The following is a 20,655-nucleotide window of genomic DNA, read 5'->3' as shown; positions in this document are numbered from 1 at the left end:
TATACTAGTGGTTTAAATTAGGAATAAAACAGTGTATAACTACAGTGTTTAATTTGTAAAAAGTATTAGTGATTTATCAGGATGAATCGTTGTTGTGCAAAATACAATTGTAAGCTACGTAGATTACACACGCATTATCTGTGCACTCATAAGGAAGTTTAAGGAATTTTGATGAAATTGTGTAATACGTATTTAGAATATGACCTACCTTTTTATCAAGCGAAATGGCATAACTTTATTTGTTTAAGCACTCTGTGTAACCTGTCATTTTTGTAAAAACGTTGTTTTTATATTACATTTAAAAAGTCACGTAATATACACCAATTCGTGCAGTCTGAATTATTTAAAAACCCTTCATAGAACTTAAGATGGATCATTTACCAACTTATTTTATCTCATTAAAAACCATCATTATACATGGAAGAAAAAGTGGAGATAAAATTTATAAAAAAACCGTAGGGTAACGTAGTTTAAATGTCCGTTGCTCACTTATGCCCCCTCCCTCAGAGCGTAAACATATCTCATTTTGTGGCGTTTTGCTTAAGCTTTGGGAAAATTATATCCTTCATAATTGCCCCTGGGGCTGGGGAGCAGGGTCAACTGGCAGCTTAAGGTCTATCTATTATGGATGGATCGGGTACCGAGGATGCAGAGGACTAGAAATTGTAAAGTGAAGGGACACATGTAAAGGAAATTAAAGATGCAGCAGACAAAGTATGAATGTATAAAAATGCATTTAATAAGAACATGCTTGGTGAAAATCCTTTACTTCATACTATTATTTAGAAGGTTTCAGCGCAAAACAGAAATTGTACTGTGCTTTTATTGATTATGAAAATGCTTTTGACCCTGTTATACACGATGCTTTGCGGATTAAATTAGTTCCGTCTGGTACAAGTAGTTAAATGATAACCATGCTTATGTCCCTATATGCAAATGTTGAGGCGTGTGTTAAACATATGTTATATTCAGAACTGTTCGATATATCTCTTGTAGTGAAACAAGGGGAACCTCTTTCTCCTCTTTTATTTATTTTGTTTATTAATGACATTCGGGAGTATTTAGATTTTGAAAATCTAACCCAGAACGATATAATTAAGCTGTTTCTATACACGTTACTAATTGCTGACGACATTGCTCTGTTCACAACTGACCCTATTAGTCTTCAAGCACAACTTGATGCAATACATAGATATTTATGCAAGTTGGGTCTTGAAAATTAATCTAAAAAACTAAAATATGTATTTTTGAAAAATGAAAAACATTGAATCGCTTTGTTTGGTCCATTGATAATAATGTTGTCGAAACAATGGATATCTTCTGTTATTTGGGTATTAAATTCAATTACAATGGAACTTTTTGTAAATGCAGTTAAAGCGCTGAAAGATCAAGCTTTGAAAGCATATAATCACATTGTATCAATTTTTGGTAGAGTTAAACACGACGTTTAGACTAAACTCTTATTGTTCGACTCTATGATTGCTCCTATTCTTATGTATGGTTGTGAGGTTTGGGGTATATGTGACATGAAATAGGTGGATAAACTCCACCTTAAATATTGTAAAAACATTCTTGGAGTTCGCTCTCAAACTTCTAATGCTGCTCTACTAAGAGAGCAAGGACGATTCAGAGCACTTAAAGTTTGGTGCAATATCAAATCTTCCCCAACCTCGCTTATAAGTAATATATATTGTGAAAAGTTAATGATGTTAGTTTTGTTTACTGCAATGCTAAGGATAACTGGTCTAAATATATGAAGAATGTGTTAGACACCCTCGGTTTTTGTTATGTTTGGTCTTCTGATCATATATCAAATTGTTGTTTTATATCGTTAAGACAACGCCGCCACGATCAATATGTAAAACACTGGACTGACACCATTCATTCACTACCGAAGTTAAATTATTATAAACAACTCAAGTTAAATTTTGAATTTGAAAAGAATCTCGATTTCATAGAAATATAGAATTGCATTAACGGGGTTGCGACTATGTTCTCACATTCTTGAAATTGGAGTTGGAAGTTACAATCTGAATTTTATTTTTTGCTTGCTTGTCCTTTTTTATGACTTACGTCTACAATTCAATGTTTTCAATTCGTGGAATACCTTGAATAAATTTAGGGTATTAATATCCTCAAAAGCACAAACAATATAAGACATGTATCTTAATACATTTACAATGCTTTTCAACGACGTTCTGCCAGTATTGACGCAGTTGCTTCATAGTTAGATAGTACAATCAAGTATATTGTTATTGTGTCTATACTATGTACGTGTGAAATGTTTTTTGTTAGTTTATTTTGTATTTGTCACCTTTTAAATTTGTGTACATTTCATCCTATGTGTATGTTTATGGCCAAAGGCTTATGTATTGCCGATATTGCAAATTAACTTGGAACTGTAATCTTACTCTTCTTAGGAACTGGGTCTGGTAGCTGTATGGACAAGTTATCCAACTGCGCTGCCTTCACTCAAGATGCGTGCACGGGATTGTACGAGGATTGGGCACGTGAAAACTGCGCACACTACTGTAACCTCTGTCCAGGTAATTGGTACCTGTTTGTACATACACTTGCTTTAAGACCTCGTGAGAACCATCTTCCAAACACCCACTGTTACTGTAGACAATTAGTCATTGTCCGTCGCCCGTCGTTGGCGTCGTCGTTAAGAAATTAAGAGGTGTTTTAAGGTAAGAAAATGTGTTATATTCTGTTCTCTGCATATGATGTAAAGTAATTGACAAAACATTTGTTGTAACCGCTGTTTCAGCGACGGGTTCTGGTGGTGTAATAACCGGATCCGGTACCGCGGCACCGGGCACTGGGACAGGGACGGGAACGGGAACCGGCACCGGCACTGGCTCTGGATTTGGGGAATACAGTGAGTATTTTAAACTCCTCCTTTATTTTAATAGACTTCTTATATCAATAAGGCTGAAACTTCCTGACATTTTATACATTCTAACGCTGTGATTCTAAAACATAAACTATATCTAAAGTATTACAAAAGCAGTCTAAATTTCTGACTGTTCATTGAGAGTAATTGTTAAAGCGACAATATCTTCACCATTGCAGTTATTCGCCCGAGGTCATTCAATGATATTCTCAGACAATATCAATCTCTTTAAAATCATATCGTGATGTTCGCTTTATTTCACTACGCAGTATGCGATCAGAGAACATGACTTTGGAGGCCATAGCCGCCGTAAAACGATTACTTGGGATCTGATTTTAATGACATTTGGACAGAGTCAGCAGTGTTTTGTTGTATTTTCAGTTGGCGGTTGCGTATTTAAGGGTCGGTATTACGGAGCTGGTGACCATTGGTATGACGGCTGTGACTACAACTGTACATGTGAGAACGGACAGACGGGCTTCTACAGGTGTGGAGATAGGTATGAGAAAACCAAGGGATAGGTTCTTTTTAATTTGTTCCATTCGGGAGCGGCTTGTCTTAAATAGGAGATGTATATGGTATGTATATGATACATGTATATATAACTAGCACAGGCTGAAGAGTCGTTAGGGAGAGGCCTGTCTTGAAAAGGGAATGTATTACCTGTACAGGCTGAGCCATCGGGAGAGGCCTGTCTTGAAAAGGGAATGTATTACCTGTACAGGCTGAGCCATCGGGAGAGGCCTGTCTTGAATAGGGAATGTATTACCTGTACAGGCTGAGCCATCGGGAGAGGCCTGTCTTGAATAGGGAATCTATTACATGTACAGGCTGAGCCATCGGGAGAGGCCTGTTTTGAATAGGGAATGTATTACCTGTACAGGCTGAGCCATCGGGAGGGGTTTGTCTTGTATAGGGAATGTATTACCTGAAAGGTTTGTCTTAAATAGTGAATGTAATACCTGTACAGGCTGAGCAATCGGGAGAGGTCTGTCTTGAATCGGGAATGTAATACCTGTGCAAGCTGAGCCATCGTGAGAGGTCTGTCTTGAATCGGGAATGCATTACTAGTACAGACTGAGCCATCGGGAGGCGCTTGTTTTGAATAGGGAATGAATTACTTGTACAGGCTGAGCCATCGGGAGAGGCTTGTTTAGAATGGAGAATGTATGACTGGTACAGTCTGGGCCATCGGGAGAGGCTTGCCTTGAAAAAGGAATGTGTTTTAACTAATTCAGGCTAGTATGTATAAATAGTTCAGGCTGAGCCATCGGGAGGGGCTTGTCTTGAATATAGAATGTATTATTTGTGCAGACTTAGCCATCGGGAGAGGCTTGTATTCAATAGGGAATGTATAACTAGTACAGACTGGGTCATCGGGAGGGGCTTGTCTTGAATAGGGATTCCTAAAACAAGTTCCTGTTTGATGTGGTTCAGGCTAGGTTGCTCCAATAGAATCAGATTACAATATTGGCATAATAAATGGTAGTTGGTGAAATTCAATTGCGTTAGTAACCGTGAGGGCTTGGTAGTTATTACTAAGGAGATTTTAAAGCAAGTTTTGTTCATGCTTCTTAAATATGTTTATATGTTAATGCAATTTGGCAGACGGACAAAACATGTTTCGTCTTGTATGTACAATTAAGCCAATGACTTTTTAAACCCCAATATTGACATGCTTTATCACAATCAGGTGTCCCACGTATAATTTGGCGGCGGGCTGCGTATTGAGGACGGTTGCTGAACAGTGTTGCGGTGTACCGGACTGCACGGGAGCCACGGGCACAGGGACAGGCACCATGACCGGTACGTGTTGCAACATTACCGGAATTTGGATACGTACTATTACTTTTGTACTATGAGCACCATATATAGGAAAATATCTACATTCGCACTCGATTTTTTGAACGATAAATTTTGCGTTCTTTTTGCATGATCCGTTCGACCTTTCGTGACCTCTTACTGACCTGGGGCATGCATATGTAAAACACGAATTAAAAACACTCTCGAAAGTATTCTTTCCTTTATTGTAATTAAATCGCGGAGAAATAAAATGATAAATTTGTGAAAAGGGGAAATGTAAATATAAGCATCGATGCTTATTCTTTTTTCCTTTATGCAGTTTGAACGATTTTGCACGGAAAAGAAGAATCACTCCGTAATACCTTTAAAAGCTGTGTAGTTTAACGTCATAACATTATCTTTCGCATTTACTTTATATTTAAATCTTGCATTTTATTGATAGTGTTTATTGCACGTATGTAGAACATGTATAAGAAATTACGGAATGTGGCGGATCCGGGGTCTAGTTGTAACACACTCGACTGTCAATCCAGAGGTCGTAGGTTCGATTCCCCGCCGCACCACTAAGAATATTTCTAATCGTCTTCCGCCAGGGACGTTCAATGGAGGTCACGTGTGGCAGTGCTATACACTGGTGCACGTTAAAGAACCAGGGCTACATTCTGTCAGTGCACTTTGCTCCAAAAACCTAATATGACTAACAATCTTATCGGAGCACTCGCCGAATGGGCCTTGCCCAAGTGTGAGAATAAATAAGCTTACACACCACCTGTGTAGTTTGAATTTTGAGTTTGCCTGTGGTCTTACAGGTCAGACGACCGGCTGTTACTACAAGAACAACGTGTATACGCAGAGCCAGACGTGGAGGGACGGGTGCGACTATAAATGTGAATGTGTCGACGCCTCGATGGGACGATACAGATGCACTGCTCTGTAAGTTGGTCACCTGCTGGTTTCAAAGGCAATGGCAATGCAGCACTTTTATAGAACCCAAGTCTTAATACAAAGTATATGAGAATTTAAGTAATTCCGCCATTAAAATTTAAGAAATGAAGACCGCCCCAATTTCATGAAACTTCTTAAGCTCTATAACAGGATTAAATAGCTTATATCAATATGCCAATATACATACTTAGATATAAGGGACTTAAGAAGTTTCGAAACATTAGGGCCTGGGGCCGCATTGATCAAGCAAATTTGTGAATATTTCGAAGTTAGTGAACATTTCGTAGTATTTGACAACGATTATTTAAAACACACTCTACTTTACATGAAATTTATTCATATACATTATATTGTTTAAACCATTTTCTTGCTTATTTTCATATTTTCATGTACAAATGTTGTCTGTTTTCTTTCAATTCAACAAAAAGGCTATTTTTCACTAATTTAAAAATTGTCACTAAGATGCATTATGCATACGATCCCCTCGGGCTGTATTTACAAAGCATATTAGTGAGTAATTGTAAGAAAATCAATATAATATTAGAATGTTATTTTAAGAAAGGGTATATTTTTATGAACTTTATGCATATGCATCTATTCGTGTCCATATTTTGTATACAAACATTGTTAGTTTCTTTTCCTTAAAATGCAAGTTGAAAAAAGGACAACTTTCCATTTAGTTCAAAATTTAACATAAACGACCATTGTTCCGCCATATCCGGCACTATTTACACAAGAAAGACAACTCGAATTAACTACTTATCCATGACATTATGTTCTCCTATGAATGTCGCACCGCAAAATCCATGAACAATTGTGTCGTCGTTCTTGCCCTTCTAGTATCATTATTTGCGGCATACATGGATTAAATCTGATCTTAATCGCGTGAACTTTCCAAATGCAAAAATGATTGACCAAATTTAATATTTATTTCTTCACCATTAACGTGTAACAAGAACCTTTACTGACATGCTTAAATACACATGTAGATCAGGCTGGTATTCAATGTTGGATCTAAGAACGATGTAGCTAATCGGATTAATGATTATTAATAACTAACCAATAGAGTGAATTATGTCAAATATGAATGACTGTAAGATTGATTTGATATGCATAATGAATACAACCCCTGTGTCATTTTGATAAGTGCTAGAAACTTTACTTTCACGGTAGATCATATCTTTGAATATTATCCCAAGTTTCCTGGACTCCTATTATTTATTTTATGTCTCTTTACACGTGCTTGGGTGTATTGTAAGCCATGGATATGTCTGTTCTTCAAGTCTTATATCATTAACGTCCTTCAGTTTGCTAAATGAACATTTTTCTCTTAACAGATGTGTGGTGTGGAACCTTCCCCCGACCTGCCACTTGGACGCTCCAGCCCCCGGAAAGTGCTGCCAGACTCCCAACTGCCCTTCAGATGTCGTCCTAAGTTACCCACCAGGCTATACGGTGGAATAAGAAACGCTTCACGACGTTTTCAAGACGTTCGGTCACCTTTATAAAGTTTTTCTTGTACAAAAGTTATGAGTTTTAATTGTCTGAGATTTTTCTTGAAATATTTGTTCATTGTGTTTTGTAAATAAATTACAAGATGTTGAAATGTTCCTGTTCTGTTTGTTTGTTTATTCTTTTAATAATGTTACTTTGCGTTGGGTGTTGGTTCGATTAAAGCGACACTCTTGTTAAAAATCAATACATATACATGTATAACAAACATGAGAGATAAACCTTTATCTACTTAATTAATAATTCTTCTATGGAAAATATAACTTACTGATAACAAGATTGTAACCGTGTATTTGAAAGCTAACAAAGGCAAAAATAATGAGTGATCAAAGATTTACCATGAAATTCTATCATCTCATAAGGTAGAATACCGTGTTTTCTGCATCTTTCTTTCAAATTAAACTCAATATCCTTCATAAGAACCATTGTTTTTGTTTTTTCACATGTATTCATCATTTTTGGTTTACTTAATCAATTGTATTAACTAGGGTAAATCTTATTTGGGTGTAAGAGTGCTTCTTTAACGAGACTGAACAACTCCAGTTGCGGAATAATGCTACCAAATGCATAGATTTCATCGATATCTTTTTTACTTCACATACATCTATAAAATAGGCTTCTAAGCGCAAACTCTGTAAGTTATTTGTATACTGATAATTATTTTTTAGGGAACAACACAGTAGTTATTTGCAAATGTTAGGCTCCCAAATAGACAAAACGCTATGAGATGACGCATAGTTAAGTTTATACTTAAGAGGTGTTTAAACGGTTTGCAACATTATATTTTAAACTCAGTTTCACAACAACAACAATGTCTCCGTACATGAGAGACGGGGTCCTGGGTCCTGGGTGGGGTTGGGGCGGGTGGTGGGGGAGCAAAAGAAACAGGCGAATAAGCGAAAACACAAAGGATTTCTATGTTGTACACTGTCAGTAAATGTCGGTCATTGTAGGTCAAAGGTTCGTACGCATTTTTTAAAAATAAGATTAAAGGGACTAGACACCAGATGATACAATTGCAAGAAGAAAAGAAAATAGTCGAACACTTACATAACATTGACATCGTTTAAACATCGTATTGAATCTAACTTACTGATCTATCACATCGCAAACGACACTTGCATCTTTCGCAGTTTTGGCGCATTTTTTAACTTCGAAAGTATGCTTATTAATGACAGGCTTTGATAAATTACCGCTTCAAATGGCCACATTCAGGAAAGGATACTAACACATTCATAAGTTTACAAAATGTTACCATATTTTTAAATATAATTCTTTCAAGAAATATATTGTATATATGTAGCATACGTTTATAGACCTAAACATAAAGATAATGCTACTTATCTTTATCTAAAAGTAAACATATTGGATACTCAACAACACTGCTAAACGAAAAGCCCTCTTTTCCCCTGTAAGTAATCACTGTTTTCTCTCCTGCACCTCTTATACCATCCAAAATGCTACCCCTGTGTACCCTCCGTTAATACGGATGTTCGGTAGCAGTCAATCGTTTAGTCATCATTCGATTGTTCATCGTAAGATGCGAATCGGGGATCCCAAATTTCTATCTATAAGGCATTGAAGGTAAATTTCGGCAATATCTGTCTCTAAAAAATATAAAGCTATTGTTTTTGTTAAACAGGTACTATGTTACGACTGTTTCTTATATAGGGCCAATTTAAATTCGAAACTGTGCTAGAAACACCCTACCTTTCAAATCTGAAGCTAAGCTTTAAAGCTGTACTCTCACAGATTGAACGTTTTGACACCTTTTTTGTCTTGGAACGAGAATTTTCTTTGCGTAAATATCTGCAAACTAATGGTAAAAGACTGCTGACTAAAGATCCGTCCCAAAATTGATGTTTTATGCATTTTTCTTAGTAACGGTTTAAGCCATAAAACATTAAATTTGGAATGGAAATATGAAGATCTGCGATCTGATTTTTTGTCAGCAGTCTTTAATCACTGGTAAGCAGATATTTTCGCAATATTTTCCAATTCCAAGACAATTTTTTTTTTTAAAAAAAATGGAAAAAACGGTAAATCTGTGAGAGGGCAGTTTTAAACCTGATGTCTGCAACCCGGTGTTAATCAATCTCCAACGCAGTGTTCTCAATAATTTACATTTCATTTACCAAAATAACGTTTTTTTCTATTGACACGGGATTTTCATGTTGTGTGCTCAAACACCTTAGCGATGTATATTCATGTGTTCGTTCATTATGCTCAGACCAGAGTTTCCCCAGATCAATGGCCTATGTGAGGTTGAAGTGATTCCAAATTCCTACCACTCTGGCAATATTCATGTTAATTGAACATAAACTCGTGAATGCCTCGAACATGAGCCATCACAGCATATTGAGGTATAAGGCAATGCTCACATGTTAATGTGCTCAAACCAGACTTTTCCGAATACAATGGTATATTTGAGGTTGAAGAGATTCCAAATGCCGACCACTCTTGCATAGTGGCAATAGCCATGATAATTTTAAGCAAACGTGTCAATGCCTAGAACATGAGCCATGAAAGAGTATCATTATTATCTATAGTTCACATTATAGGCCCTGAACCTAGTTATCATTACACTTTCTGTTAAGGACCTCTTAGTCGAATAATCGGGTCAGTTCGTCCCAAAAATGGCTTTTGCAGCAGCAAAGTTCAATTTTCGAGCTCTATTTTCGGCTATTCAGTACAGCAGCTCCAGCGAAATAAAATTGATCATAAAGTAAGCCTCGTGGCCTAGTTCATCCCTACACTTATCGTTATGTCCCCGAGGTAAAATTTTTGGGTCAGTTTGTCCCTATCCCGCATAGCCTGCCTTAAATCCTAGGGTATTCACATGTGCCATCACCTAGGGCCAGGTCTCGGCTACACAGTGACATAGGCCCCTATGGTCCCCTTGCTCGTTTCTGCGAGAACGAGCCTTACATGTATGGTAGGGGTCAGTAGGGCTTATATTGCCCATATACGCACAATGTTGGGCTAAGGACGGGGCCAGACTAAAATCCTCGTAGTATTAACAGTTTCCCCGAATGTATCACACCGCCAGGTAACCCTTGGACACAGTGCCATTGGTCCCCTTGCTCGTTTTTAAGGCATCCGCACCATAACAGTGTCTGAATATGGGCCAAATTGGCATGGGGGATCGAGTTCATGTCCCTGTCCCGCATAGCCTGCCTAAAATCCTAAGGTATTCACATGTGCCATCACCTAGGGCCAGGTCTCGGCTACACAGTGACATAGGCCCCTATGGTCCCCTTGCTCGTTTCTGCGAGAACGAGCCTTACATGTTTCTTCGAGAATATTGCATGTCCTCTTATTGTATAGATTTTGATGGTGATACGGTGCTAGCACCGCATCACCGCGGTGATACGGGGATACGGTGCTACGGTGCTAACTTCACGCACATGTTTAAATGATATAAATAAGGAGAGAAGTCTTAAATGTAGGGTTGTTTCCGATTTTGTAATGGTGTGCGTGTGTGTGTGGTGGGGCGGCTGGGGCGAGGCGAGCCTTAGCTTCACTCCTTCTTTGTTTTATGTACAAAATTATGACAGATATACGAGTTACCTTTATCACGAAATTACGTCAATATAAAAATAGTGCGGACCTTAGCCTTATCTGAATCACAGTGGCTTGATGACAAAGGCTCATTTAAGTCACAATAAATAATTTCAACTAGCCAAAATTATATTTTATACACACTTAAACATGTATATCACCAAAATAATACATTGCCATAAACATAAAACGAGATTTGACAAAATTAAAAATTCTCTATACTGTAATATTTTTGAATTTGAAGGAGAAAAAAAAAAGCTCAAAAGCACCATATCGCCCCCCCCTCCCCCTCCCATCGTATTAAACTATTTCAAGTTCGGTTCTGAGAGAGGGGCGAATGTCAAAAGGTTGTGCCACTAAGTAACGCCTCCTCTAACGTAAATTTCTGGACCCGCCCCTGTTTCATACATGACTTGAGTGTTTTGGTTACTCATGTGAACTATTTTATTCCACCTTTCAGCTACATATCTGGCGGAACCCGCACTGACCGCGCCCTCAAGTATGTGGAGGCGAACAGTTTCACCCACGCCGCCGGCGACAGAGCGGGAGTCGCCAACATCCTCATTGTTATGACAGACGGCAAGTCGAACGTGCCGGTGGAAACCGTCAAAGAGGCTGCAAGCATTCATAGTCACTTGAACGCTAAGGTATGCACATGGATACAATCTTGTTATTCATCAGTCAGTTGTAACCACGGCCCCCAAAGGTCCGGGGGTATACCGGGGTTAGCGGGGGCGTGTTTTTACCTTCCAGGTGGCTCCGCAGAGCCGATCGAAGGCGGTAATTTTGGTTTTACGCCGAATATAGCGGGGAATCGGCCTAACCTAGGATGTCCCCGAGGTGCGGGGGCATTTGGCGGGCAGCAGCAGTTTGTTCCCGCAGGGCGGGGATTTGACCCGGGATTGACTGGACCGAAAGTCAAAGTCCCCGTTGTTCCCCGGACTTGGTGGTGGTGGTGGTGGTGTGTGTGTGTGGGGGGGGGGTACAATTGGCTGGTGCATAAAGAACTTTACATTTTGGGTCTTTACTTTGCAGCTCCAAGTTATAAAAACATTCACATTTAACTCGACATTGTTAAAGACATCAAAATATAAATAAGTATTCTAAAAACTTATGCTTTAACTGTTAGATCGCGGATTTCAGATTTTCGCGATCGGTATTGGATCCGGCGTGGACAAAGCAGAGTTGCAGACGATCGCCACGGACAGCCATCACGTGTTCGAAGTGAGCAGTTTCGATGCCCTCAACACCCTACAGGCCGAGTTGAAGAGAACAGCGTGCAGAAGTACGTATCGTCTACCTTAAGATAACCTCAACACACACTCTTCACGGAACTTGGTCGGAATGTGTGTATTAATTGAATCTAGGTCAAGTACGAGTATGAACTGTGTTGGGGTAAAAAGTAGGTCACTAGGTGAAATCATACAAACAACAACCGGGTTTGCACTCTACAGTATATACTCAAGTGTCAAACCGATCTTACTTAACACTTGACCAGAAGATTAAGTGTGGTTATTGGTTATATCTGATCACATACTCAATCGTTGCACATTGAACACCACGTTAATTTTAGATGCCACATTTCTATTCAATTAAACATTGAAGGACTATATAAAGTTAAAGGTTAGATGACTATACAAAGTTCAAGGTTAGCGGACCATACAAAGTTCAAGGTTAGCTGACTATACAAAGTTCAAGGTAAGCGGACCATACAAAGTTCAAGGTTAGCTGACTATACAAAGTTCAAGGTTAGCTGACTATACAAAATTCAAGGTTAGCGGACCATACAAAGTTCAAGGTAAGCTGACTATACAAAGTTCAAGGTTAGCTGACTATACAAAGTTCAAGGTTACCCCTTGGTTCAGTGAAGGCTTACTACATGGTCCTAATGTTTGCGAGTTGGTTCCGCGGTTTTAGTGTATGGGCTGCAATGGATAAACAAACAAATATACATATACCTGGAATACAAAACAAAACAGTTAACAAACGTGAGCGCTTGTTAACCAGGGCAGATGTCATGCTGAGTAAACAGTAGGTCACAATGTCGTGTTTAGAACAATCTTGTTAACGTTTTAAATGCCATATTTTCTGCTTCAGTCTTGTTCATATTAATGAGAAATAACATTGATGGTGTGTTTGTATATACAGTTGAGCGATATAGAGACTCAATGACCTTTGAAAGTACAGTAGTCGTGCAAGCTAACGCGGCACTGTGCTCCTACCGTTTTTATAATATATCGTTTACGTATATTATAAACAATTCGGAACTCCCCGGGACCGGCGAAAATACCTCGAGCCTCAGAAAGTTTGAGCCAACCGGGAATGCTTACGTTCATTATTAAGAAATCGGTCCTTAACATTCAGTTATAGCCAACGGGAACGGTTCGACAGTACTTAATAAGGTAGTAAAATTATATATTAAAATTGCCCGTTAATCATAGTGTTCTAGTATTGATAAACATATTTCAGTTGACGGAGCTTGGACAACGTGGGGATCATACTCCCCGTGCACAAAGTCCTGCGGAAGCGGCACTCAGTTCCGTGAGCGCTCCTGCACCAACCCGCGCCCGGCTAACGGCGGAGCAGACTGTACCGGAAACGCCAGAGAGAATCACGCGTGTAACACGGCCGCCTGCCCAACGGCACCTCCACCGACAACCACGGTTCAGACGCTCCCTCCAGCCACAATGGCTACTGGTACGCATCTGTTCAAAGTTCTCTGCATACGTGTAGGCATGCATCCTGATACTCGATGCTTAACCTTTATTAACGGTCTTACGAGTTGCATATTCGTTGAAAATAAAGACACGTGCTTCCCTTGATCGACAGGGATATTCAAATATCGATTCTAACTGATGTTATGAAGACGAAGTTCCAAAAACTCAATGATCATTATAAACAGTAGACACTCTCATGCATTGCTCATTTTTAGACTATCTGCGCATGCGCGCAGGTAGTCTTAAGACCGCAAATTCCAAAGAACTACTTCTATTCATGTTAACCCATTTTTTTCTCTCAATGCGCTCTATGTTTAGCAGAAAGACGACAAAATCATAAAAATAGATTAGTTGTATTGCGTTCCGAGTATGAGTTCTTGGTTGTTTGGCTATTTCCGCGCTGTATTTCTGTATCCCGGCGTTTTATTTTTAGCAGGACATAACTATTTTTATATGGTTGTTGGCAAAGTTCCTTAAACATCAAGGCAATAAAAGTTTTAACCATAAACAATTCATGTATACGAAAAAGTGCATTGTACATCTTACAGTTGTCTTCGAAAATCCTTTAACACGATGGCAATAAGACCATAAACAATACACGTATACGAACTCGTTTGTGAATCTTAAGTTGTTGACAAAGTTCCTCAAAAACGCTGGTTAGTATACCATAAACAATAGACAATCTCACACATTGCTCATTTTAGGTTGTGTTGAGCCCGCGGACATTGTGTTCATCTTGGACGCTTCCGGGAGCGTCGGGGCTTCGAACTTCCAGAAAATGCTGGGCTTTGTCAACACCCTGGTAGACGGGTTCCCGATCGGCCCCACCCAGACTCACATCGGACTGCTGACCTTTGACACGAAGGTCTACAACCAGTTCCATCTTAACAAGTACAACGACAAGACCGCCATCAAGAACGCAGTTACAAGCACTCAGTATGTTTTACTCATACATTTGTATTAAACGTTAAAATGACGTCACACTTTAATATGCAACCAAAAAAAATGATGATGATGATGATGATGATGATGATGATGATGATGATGATGGTGATGATGGTGATGATGATGATGATGATGATGATGATGATGATGATGATGATCCTTGAGATTTCGTCTGAATAATATTCATCATTAATTCACCAGGTACACATCTGGCACAACGCACACGGCTGAGGCGATCAAGTACGCCCGGGAGACGTCCTTCTCCGCCGCCAACGGCATGAGGGCCAATGTCGCCAAGGTCGCTATCATCGTCACTGACGGTTCGTGACATCTGATTACACTGATCTATGGCTTAAAACTTGTGGGTTTCGATTGAGTTTAAAAGGAGTATTTCTTCATTTACTTAAAACGAGCGTTTGTCCATAATGTAAAAATAGAGAAGGTATTTGTCTACCAATCGATATATGTTGCTGCGTTAACATATCCAGCACTTTTATACTGATGATCTTCATACGCAGGCAAATCCAACAACGCCGCTGCCACCGCTTCAGAGGCAGCCAGCCTGCGCGCACATGGTATCACCGTGTTTGCGGTAGGTGTTGGGGCTGGCGCCCAACAGAGCGAGCTGAATTCAATGGCAACGGACCCGGACAGCTCCCACGTGTTCCAAGTGGACAATTTCAACAACCTCGCCAACATCAAGGCCTCGCTGTCACACCAGGCGTGTGAAGGTTTGTAGCGTTCAACAATCCGAATTGGCTTATTCTGTGTGTTATCTTAAAGATGCACTCTCACTCCCAAATAAGATTTACTACCAGTAATAATATTGTGTTTTAACATTCCAAAAAGGATGAATAAATGTCAAAAACAGTGGTTTCCTATGAAGGATATCGAGTTTAATTTGAAAGAAATGAGCATAAAAGACGCTCTCTCTACCTTATGAGACTATAGTAAACCACGGTAAATCTTTTAGCACTCACCAATCATTTAATATTTGTGTGCTTTCTGATATTAAATTCACGGTTACAAGCTTGTTTTCAGTAGTTAATATTTCCCATAAATGCATTATTTAGTAAGAAGTCTAATGTTTATCAATCAAAAATTATTTTTGTTATACATGTGTATAAATTGATTTTGAATAAGAATGCCACTTTAATTATAACCATTGCATCACCTTTTAATTGATGATACTTAAGCTATGAAGTATTTACCTTTTTGGGTGACAGTTAACGTCAACGTCACAGTAGGTACGCTCACATATACATCTAATGTTTTTATTAATATAGATTTTTTTAAATAGTCAAAGTGGTAACGTTGCCGCCGACGACGCCTGCTCCGAAGGCGGACTGCCAAGCCCAGGCGGACATTATGTTCCTGCTGGACTCTTCCGGTTCCGTGGGCTCCCCCAACTTCCAGACAATGAAGGGCTTTGTCCACGACATGATGAACAGCTTCAACATCGGGCCTAACGCCGTCCAGGTGGGCGTGGACACGTTCCAGACGAGCGTCAAGGCAGAGTTCTACATGAACACGTACCAAGACCGCACGAGCGTCCAACAGGCCATCAACAACATCGCTTATCACTCCGGCTTGACCCACACTGGCGAGGCTCTCCGATTCATGCACACTGACAGTTTCTCCGCCGCGCACGGTATGCCAGTTGAACGTTTTTATGCAAGTTAATTGTATTGTCCTCTCAGACAACAGTATAAAAAGTTTGGCTTTTCACACAATGACAGTTTGTGTATTTCGAATGTAAACACTGTGTCATGTTAGCATGCATACTGGACGATACTGCGTGCATTAATATCTATACTTTTTTTGATTTTGCAGTCTGTTAAAAAAATAAAATCATAAACACTGAGATTAAGAAAAATAATGGAAACTCTATGATCGCTGAAGCCAAATATACAAGTAATTAAGATCCCTTTTAAAGCTGCACTCTCACAGATTGAACGTTTTGACATTTTTTATATTTTTTTTTGTCTTGGAACGAACCAATTTTTGCGAAAGTCCATGGAAACCAGTTATATAAGACTACTGGCAAAAATTAGATTGCAGATTTTTATATTTCAATTAAAAAAATGATGTTTTATGCATTTTTCAAAAAAAAAACGTTGGTAACGGTTTAAGCCATAAAACATTAATTTTCGAACGGAAATATGAAAATCTACGATCGATCTGATTTTTTGTCGGCAATCTTTTATCATTCGTTTGCAGATATTTACGCTAAAATGCTCTTTCCATGTCAGACATAAAATAAAAAAAAAGTAGTAAAAATGGTATATCTGTGAAAGTGCAGCTTTAAAAGCACATCAATCAATACCATACATGCACTAAACGAGGAACTCATTATTAAACTATCGGCATTAGTTAATGTTTAGGTAACCGAAAAAAAAATCATCTGAAAACGATAGTACATTACAATATAACATGTTCCCACATCAAGGTGACAGAGCCAATGTACCCAACATCGCCATCGTGGTCACTGACGGACAGTCAAACAACCCGACCCTCACGGCTGCGGAAGCGAAGGCGGCCAGGGACGCCGGCATAACCATCCTTGCCATCGGTGTCGGCCACGGTGTGGAGCGGTCGGAGCTCAACGAGATCGCTTCTGACCCAGACAGTACCCACGTTTTTACTGCCGACTCGTTTTCTGCCCTGAGCTCCTTGAATGCCCTCCTGTCTACAAAAGCGTGTGAAGGTGACGATCTAAACATAAGTCTAAACACATAAACACACTGTATAATGAGTCTTCGGTTAACAAGTGTTTGCCATGTTCACTACCTTTCTATCTCTTGGTGATTGAAGAATAGTTTGTATAATGGTTGTGTATTTTTGAATGGTATTGAATTCCAAGGTTTTCTCTAGCCGTTTTTCTTATATTTTCATATCAATTTTCTTTTGTTCAATACAGTATCGAAACCTCATGCACAGCCGCATACCGCCCCTAACTGTGCGGCCAAGGCCGACGTCGCTTTCATTCTCGATTCTTCCGGAAGTATTGGTGCCACCAACTACCAAAAAATGCTCCAGTTCGTTCGTGACGTCACATCTAAGTTTGACGTCGGTCCAGACAAGGTGCGCATTGCAACGGAGATTTTCAGCGACAGAACATTCCCACAATTTAATCTGAACAGGTAAATATTGAGATTTGAAACATATTTGCCCGTATGTGCCTTGTTCAGATGTTTACATTCACCTCGACAGTCCGAAAAAAGTATGTCCGATAAGAATATCCGAATTATATGCACTCGTCTTCGTAAATATGGGTAAGTTTTGATAACCGCGATTTTATTGCACGAGTAAAATGAATTCCTTGCACGGACTGAATTGATAGAGAACACATTATAACGTGAACACTTTGTCTGGTATTTTGTGCCTATAAAACCTTGAGTCTGTCTAGCTGGTACTCTCGTATTCAATAAAAATGTGTAAGGGGCGTTTACTACAGCCCGGGTAAGAACTAACGACACTTATATTTAGTGGCATCTATGTTTTATGAACACAAATTACCTGGCATCAATGGGAAATAACTCAACCCTCGTTCCCATTTGTCCAGGTATACGACCCAGCAGCAGGTGGACCAGGCCATCGCCAACATCCCGTACAAGCAGGGAACCACCAACACGGGACAGGCTCTCCATGTACGCGTATATTAGTATTAACACGTCCATGTTCAGTGTTTAAAGTCATATATTTACCTTCGCCTAATATTTTGTATAGAAAATACAGGGTCATATTGTATATCCCGCTAGCGATAATGACGCTATTGTTTATTTCAGCAATTCGTTCTGATTGGACTCTGATTGACACGAAAGAAGTTATATAATTAACATGACTTGCTGCCTTCTTTTTTCACAATATACCATCACGCACGGTTATCGTAAAAGTATTAATTTTTATGTCATTTAAAAGTTACTATGGGACATCGGCCTTAATATAAACAATCACATAAAATGGCGTTGGCATAACGGTGTTGACGAGATAGGGACAAAGCTCTGTAATTTGAAGACCATTCCGGTAATTATGGTGATAATTATATCATTGCTGTTGCTGTAGTTGTAGTAGTAGAGGTTGTTGTTGTTATTTCACACCCGTTCGCCTTTTGTGTAACAGGACGCCTACACCACGATATTCAACCAGAACAACGGTGACCGTCCTGGCATACCCAACATCGCCATCGTAGTTACAGACGGACGGTCGACAAACCGACCTAACACTCTGGCTGAGGCACAGAAACTTCGCAACTCTGGCGTTCAGGTACAGCAGTTTTGTGGAAACAGTATTCTTCGTGTAACCTGAATGTTTTGTTTATTGAAGATACTCAGCTTTGATGCGTTTTGATTTATTCTATATCGCGAGTAGGTACGATTTTTATACTCCACCTGTAGGCAGTTATTTATGGGGTAATTCTGAAGACGGATTACATAAGATTTCACTATACTCCATTCCATATGTATTGTCAAATATCCTCTCATATTATTTGATTAATCGATCCCTGTATCTCGAAGAACATGTAATATGATAGACGGGCATCAAAGCACGTGCATCGTCCTTTTAACATTGATGTAGGTGAACTTCGTTGATGTTGTAAAAAGTGTATTGGGAACCTAAAACATCTTATTTTCTATGATACAGGTGTTTGCTGTCGGTGTAGGTGGCGGTGTGGATACGTCGGAGCTAAACGCAATCGCGAGCGACCCGGACAGTTCCCATGTGCTTACCGTGCAGGATTTCAGCCAGCTTGCCTCGATCACCGCCTCCCTCAACAGCCAGGCATGCGCCGGTAGGTTTTGGGTGCCAGTTTGTTAAAATCATTAGAATATAACCTACATTTTCAGCCAATGGAATTTAAGATAGGCAATCATTTAGTTCTAGGCTTAATCATTAAGAATTTCAACTTTCGCGGGTGTTTAAATGTCCGCCTACTGCCGCTCATCCGATACACTCTCCCTGCGTCAGATTTTGCGTTTAAAATGTATCAGCCAACGAGGTTGTAGTCTAAGTCACATAGATAGCCTGAATTAAAATCTAAATGATTAAGAAGGGCTCGTTCGCGACGCTCGTTCCGCCGATTCTTAATCACAAGGATTTTAATTCGTGTCATTTAACTATTACTTATGAAGAAGAATTAACCGTGTTGATATCTTTTACAAATCCAAAGATTATATAAATGGTATTAAAGTATTCGAATGACAAAAATAGAAGAAAAATAACAACTGTTTAAACTCGACACTAAATTTTGGCGGATGGGTGACTGACTCAATACTATCAAATTATTAGCGATCCCCCCAACTGGCCAGACAACGATTCCTCCGCACGCATGCCAGGACAACTTGCCAAACTGCAAAGCGTATGAATTACCCGGGGTGTGCACGAGCTACGCCGAGTGGTCGCACAGCAACTGCGCTGCAAGCTGTGGCTTTTGTCGTAAGTAATAAATGACTATATCATGTTAATATGTACATTTAGAGTCATTGTGTTTAATTTAGACCTTTTGCGTACACTTTAAAGCTGCACTCTCACAGACTGACCATTTTAGAATTATTTTTTTTATTTTTTGTCTTGTAATTTTATGCGTAAATATCTGCAAACCAATGATATAAGATAGCTGACAAAAATCAGTTCGAAAATTAATATATTATGGCTTAACGGTTAAACAAAAATGCATAAAACATCATTTTTTTGAAATTAAATATAAAAATCTGCGATCTGATTTTTTATCAGCAGTCTTATATAACTGGTGTCAATGGATTTTCGCAAAAATGGGCTCGTTCCAAGACAAACATAAAATAAAATTAATGTCAAAACGTTTAATCTGTGGGAGTGCAGCTTTAAAGCTCAATGCCGATGTCCAAGATTACACAAATGAAGTGCACCGCCATCGAGCAGGTTGTTTTTAATACATTCTTGTATATATACTAGCTAATATCATGTAGGGAACATCACTAAGACTAGATTCACTTTTATTTTTGATAAAATAAACACGCGTATTTACACTGTATTATAAGTAATACCAAAATTTGAAATGTGTATTGTAGCCCAGGTTGGGGTGACGGCTCCCCCGCCGTGTCTTGACAAGCTGGTGGACTGTAACCAATACCCAGTCACTTCCTGTACTGGCCAGTATGAGCCCTGGGCGCGCGAAAACTGCAAGCGATACTGCGGATACTGTCGTGAGTATTCCAATAGTCGATGTCGATGAAAACATAAGACATCATATGAAAGTGACATTTTTATTCAAAATCAATACAATCACATGTATAACAA

General features: G+C 39.2%; 2 protein-coding genes across 2 annotated transcripts in view; both read left to right on the top strand.

Moving 5' to 3' along the window:
• Positions 1–7,254, top strand: part of LOC128244835 (uncharacterized) — a 35,722-nt gene extending 28,468 nt beyond the window's left edge. The window contains exons 37-42 of the mRNA XM_052962928.1: positions 2,421–2,546; positions 2,771–2,848; positions 3,278–3,395; positions 4,590–4,702; positions 5,509–5,632; positions 6,982–7,254. Of these exons, the coding sequence (XP_052818888.1) occupies positions 2,421–2,546; positions 2,771–2,848; positions 3,278–3,395; positions 4,590–4,702; positions 5,509–5,632; positions 6,982–7,108 (686 nt within the window). The 3' untranslated portion in view covers positions 7,109–7,254. The remainder of the gene's footprint in view (positions 1–2,420; positions 2,547–2,770; positions 2,849–3,277; positions 3,396–4,589; positions 4,703–5,508; positions 5,633–6,981) is intronic.
• A 2,538-nt stretch (positions 7,255–9,792) lies between these two features.
• The window catches only part of LOC128244368 (uncharacterized), a 35,998-nt gene continuing 25,135 nt past the window's right edge, over positions 9,793–20,655 (top strand). The window contains exons 1-15 of the mRNA XM_052962382.1: positions 9,793–9,881; positions 11,178–11,364; positions 11,861–12,002; positions 13,187–13,414; positions 14,139–14,370; positions 14,581–14,699; positions 14,898–15,110; positions 15,680–16,030; positions 16,829–17,086; positions 17,300–17,522; positions 17,945–18,029; positions 18,502–18,645; positions 19,024–19,171; positions 19,669–19,815; positions 20,427–20,561. Coding sequence (XP_052818342.1) covers positions 9,793–9,881; positions 11,178–11,364; positions 11,861–12,002; positions 13,187–13,414; positions 14,139–14,370; positions 14,581–14,699; positions 14,898–15,110; positions 15,680–16,030; positions 16,829–17,086; positions 17,300–17,522; positions 17,945–18,029; positions 18,502–18,645; positions 19,024–19,171; positions 19,669–19,815; positions 20,427–20,561 — 2,701 coding nt within the window. The remainder of the gene's footprint in view (positions 9,882–11,177; positions 11,365–11,860; positions 12,003–13,186; positions 13,415–14,138; positions 14,371–14,580; positions 14,700–14,897; positions 15,111–15,679; positions 16,031–16,828; positions 17,087–17,299; positions 17,523–17,944; positions 18,030–18,501; positions 18,646–19,023; positions 19,172–19,668; positions 19,816–20,426; positions 20,562–20,655) is intronic.

This window comes from Mya arenaria, chromosome 8, assembly GCF_026914265.1.
Source record: "Mya arenaria isolate MELC-2E11 chromosome 8, ASM2691426v1".
NCBI classification, from domain to species: Eukaryota; Metazoa; Mollusca; class Bivalvia; order Myida; family Myidae; genus Mya; species Mya arenaria.
This window is presented reverse-complemented; position numbering and strand designations above follow the sequence as displayed.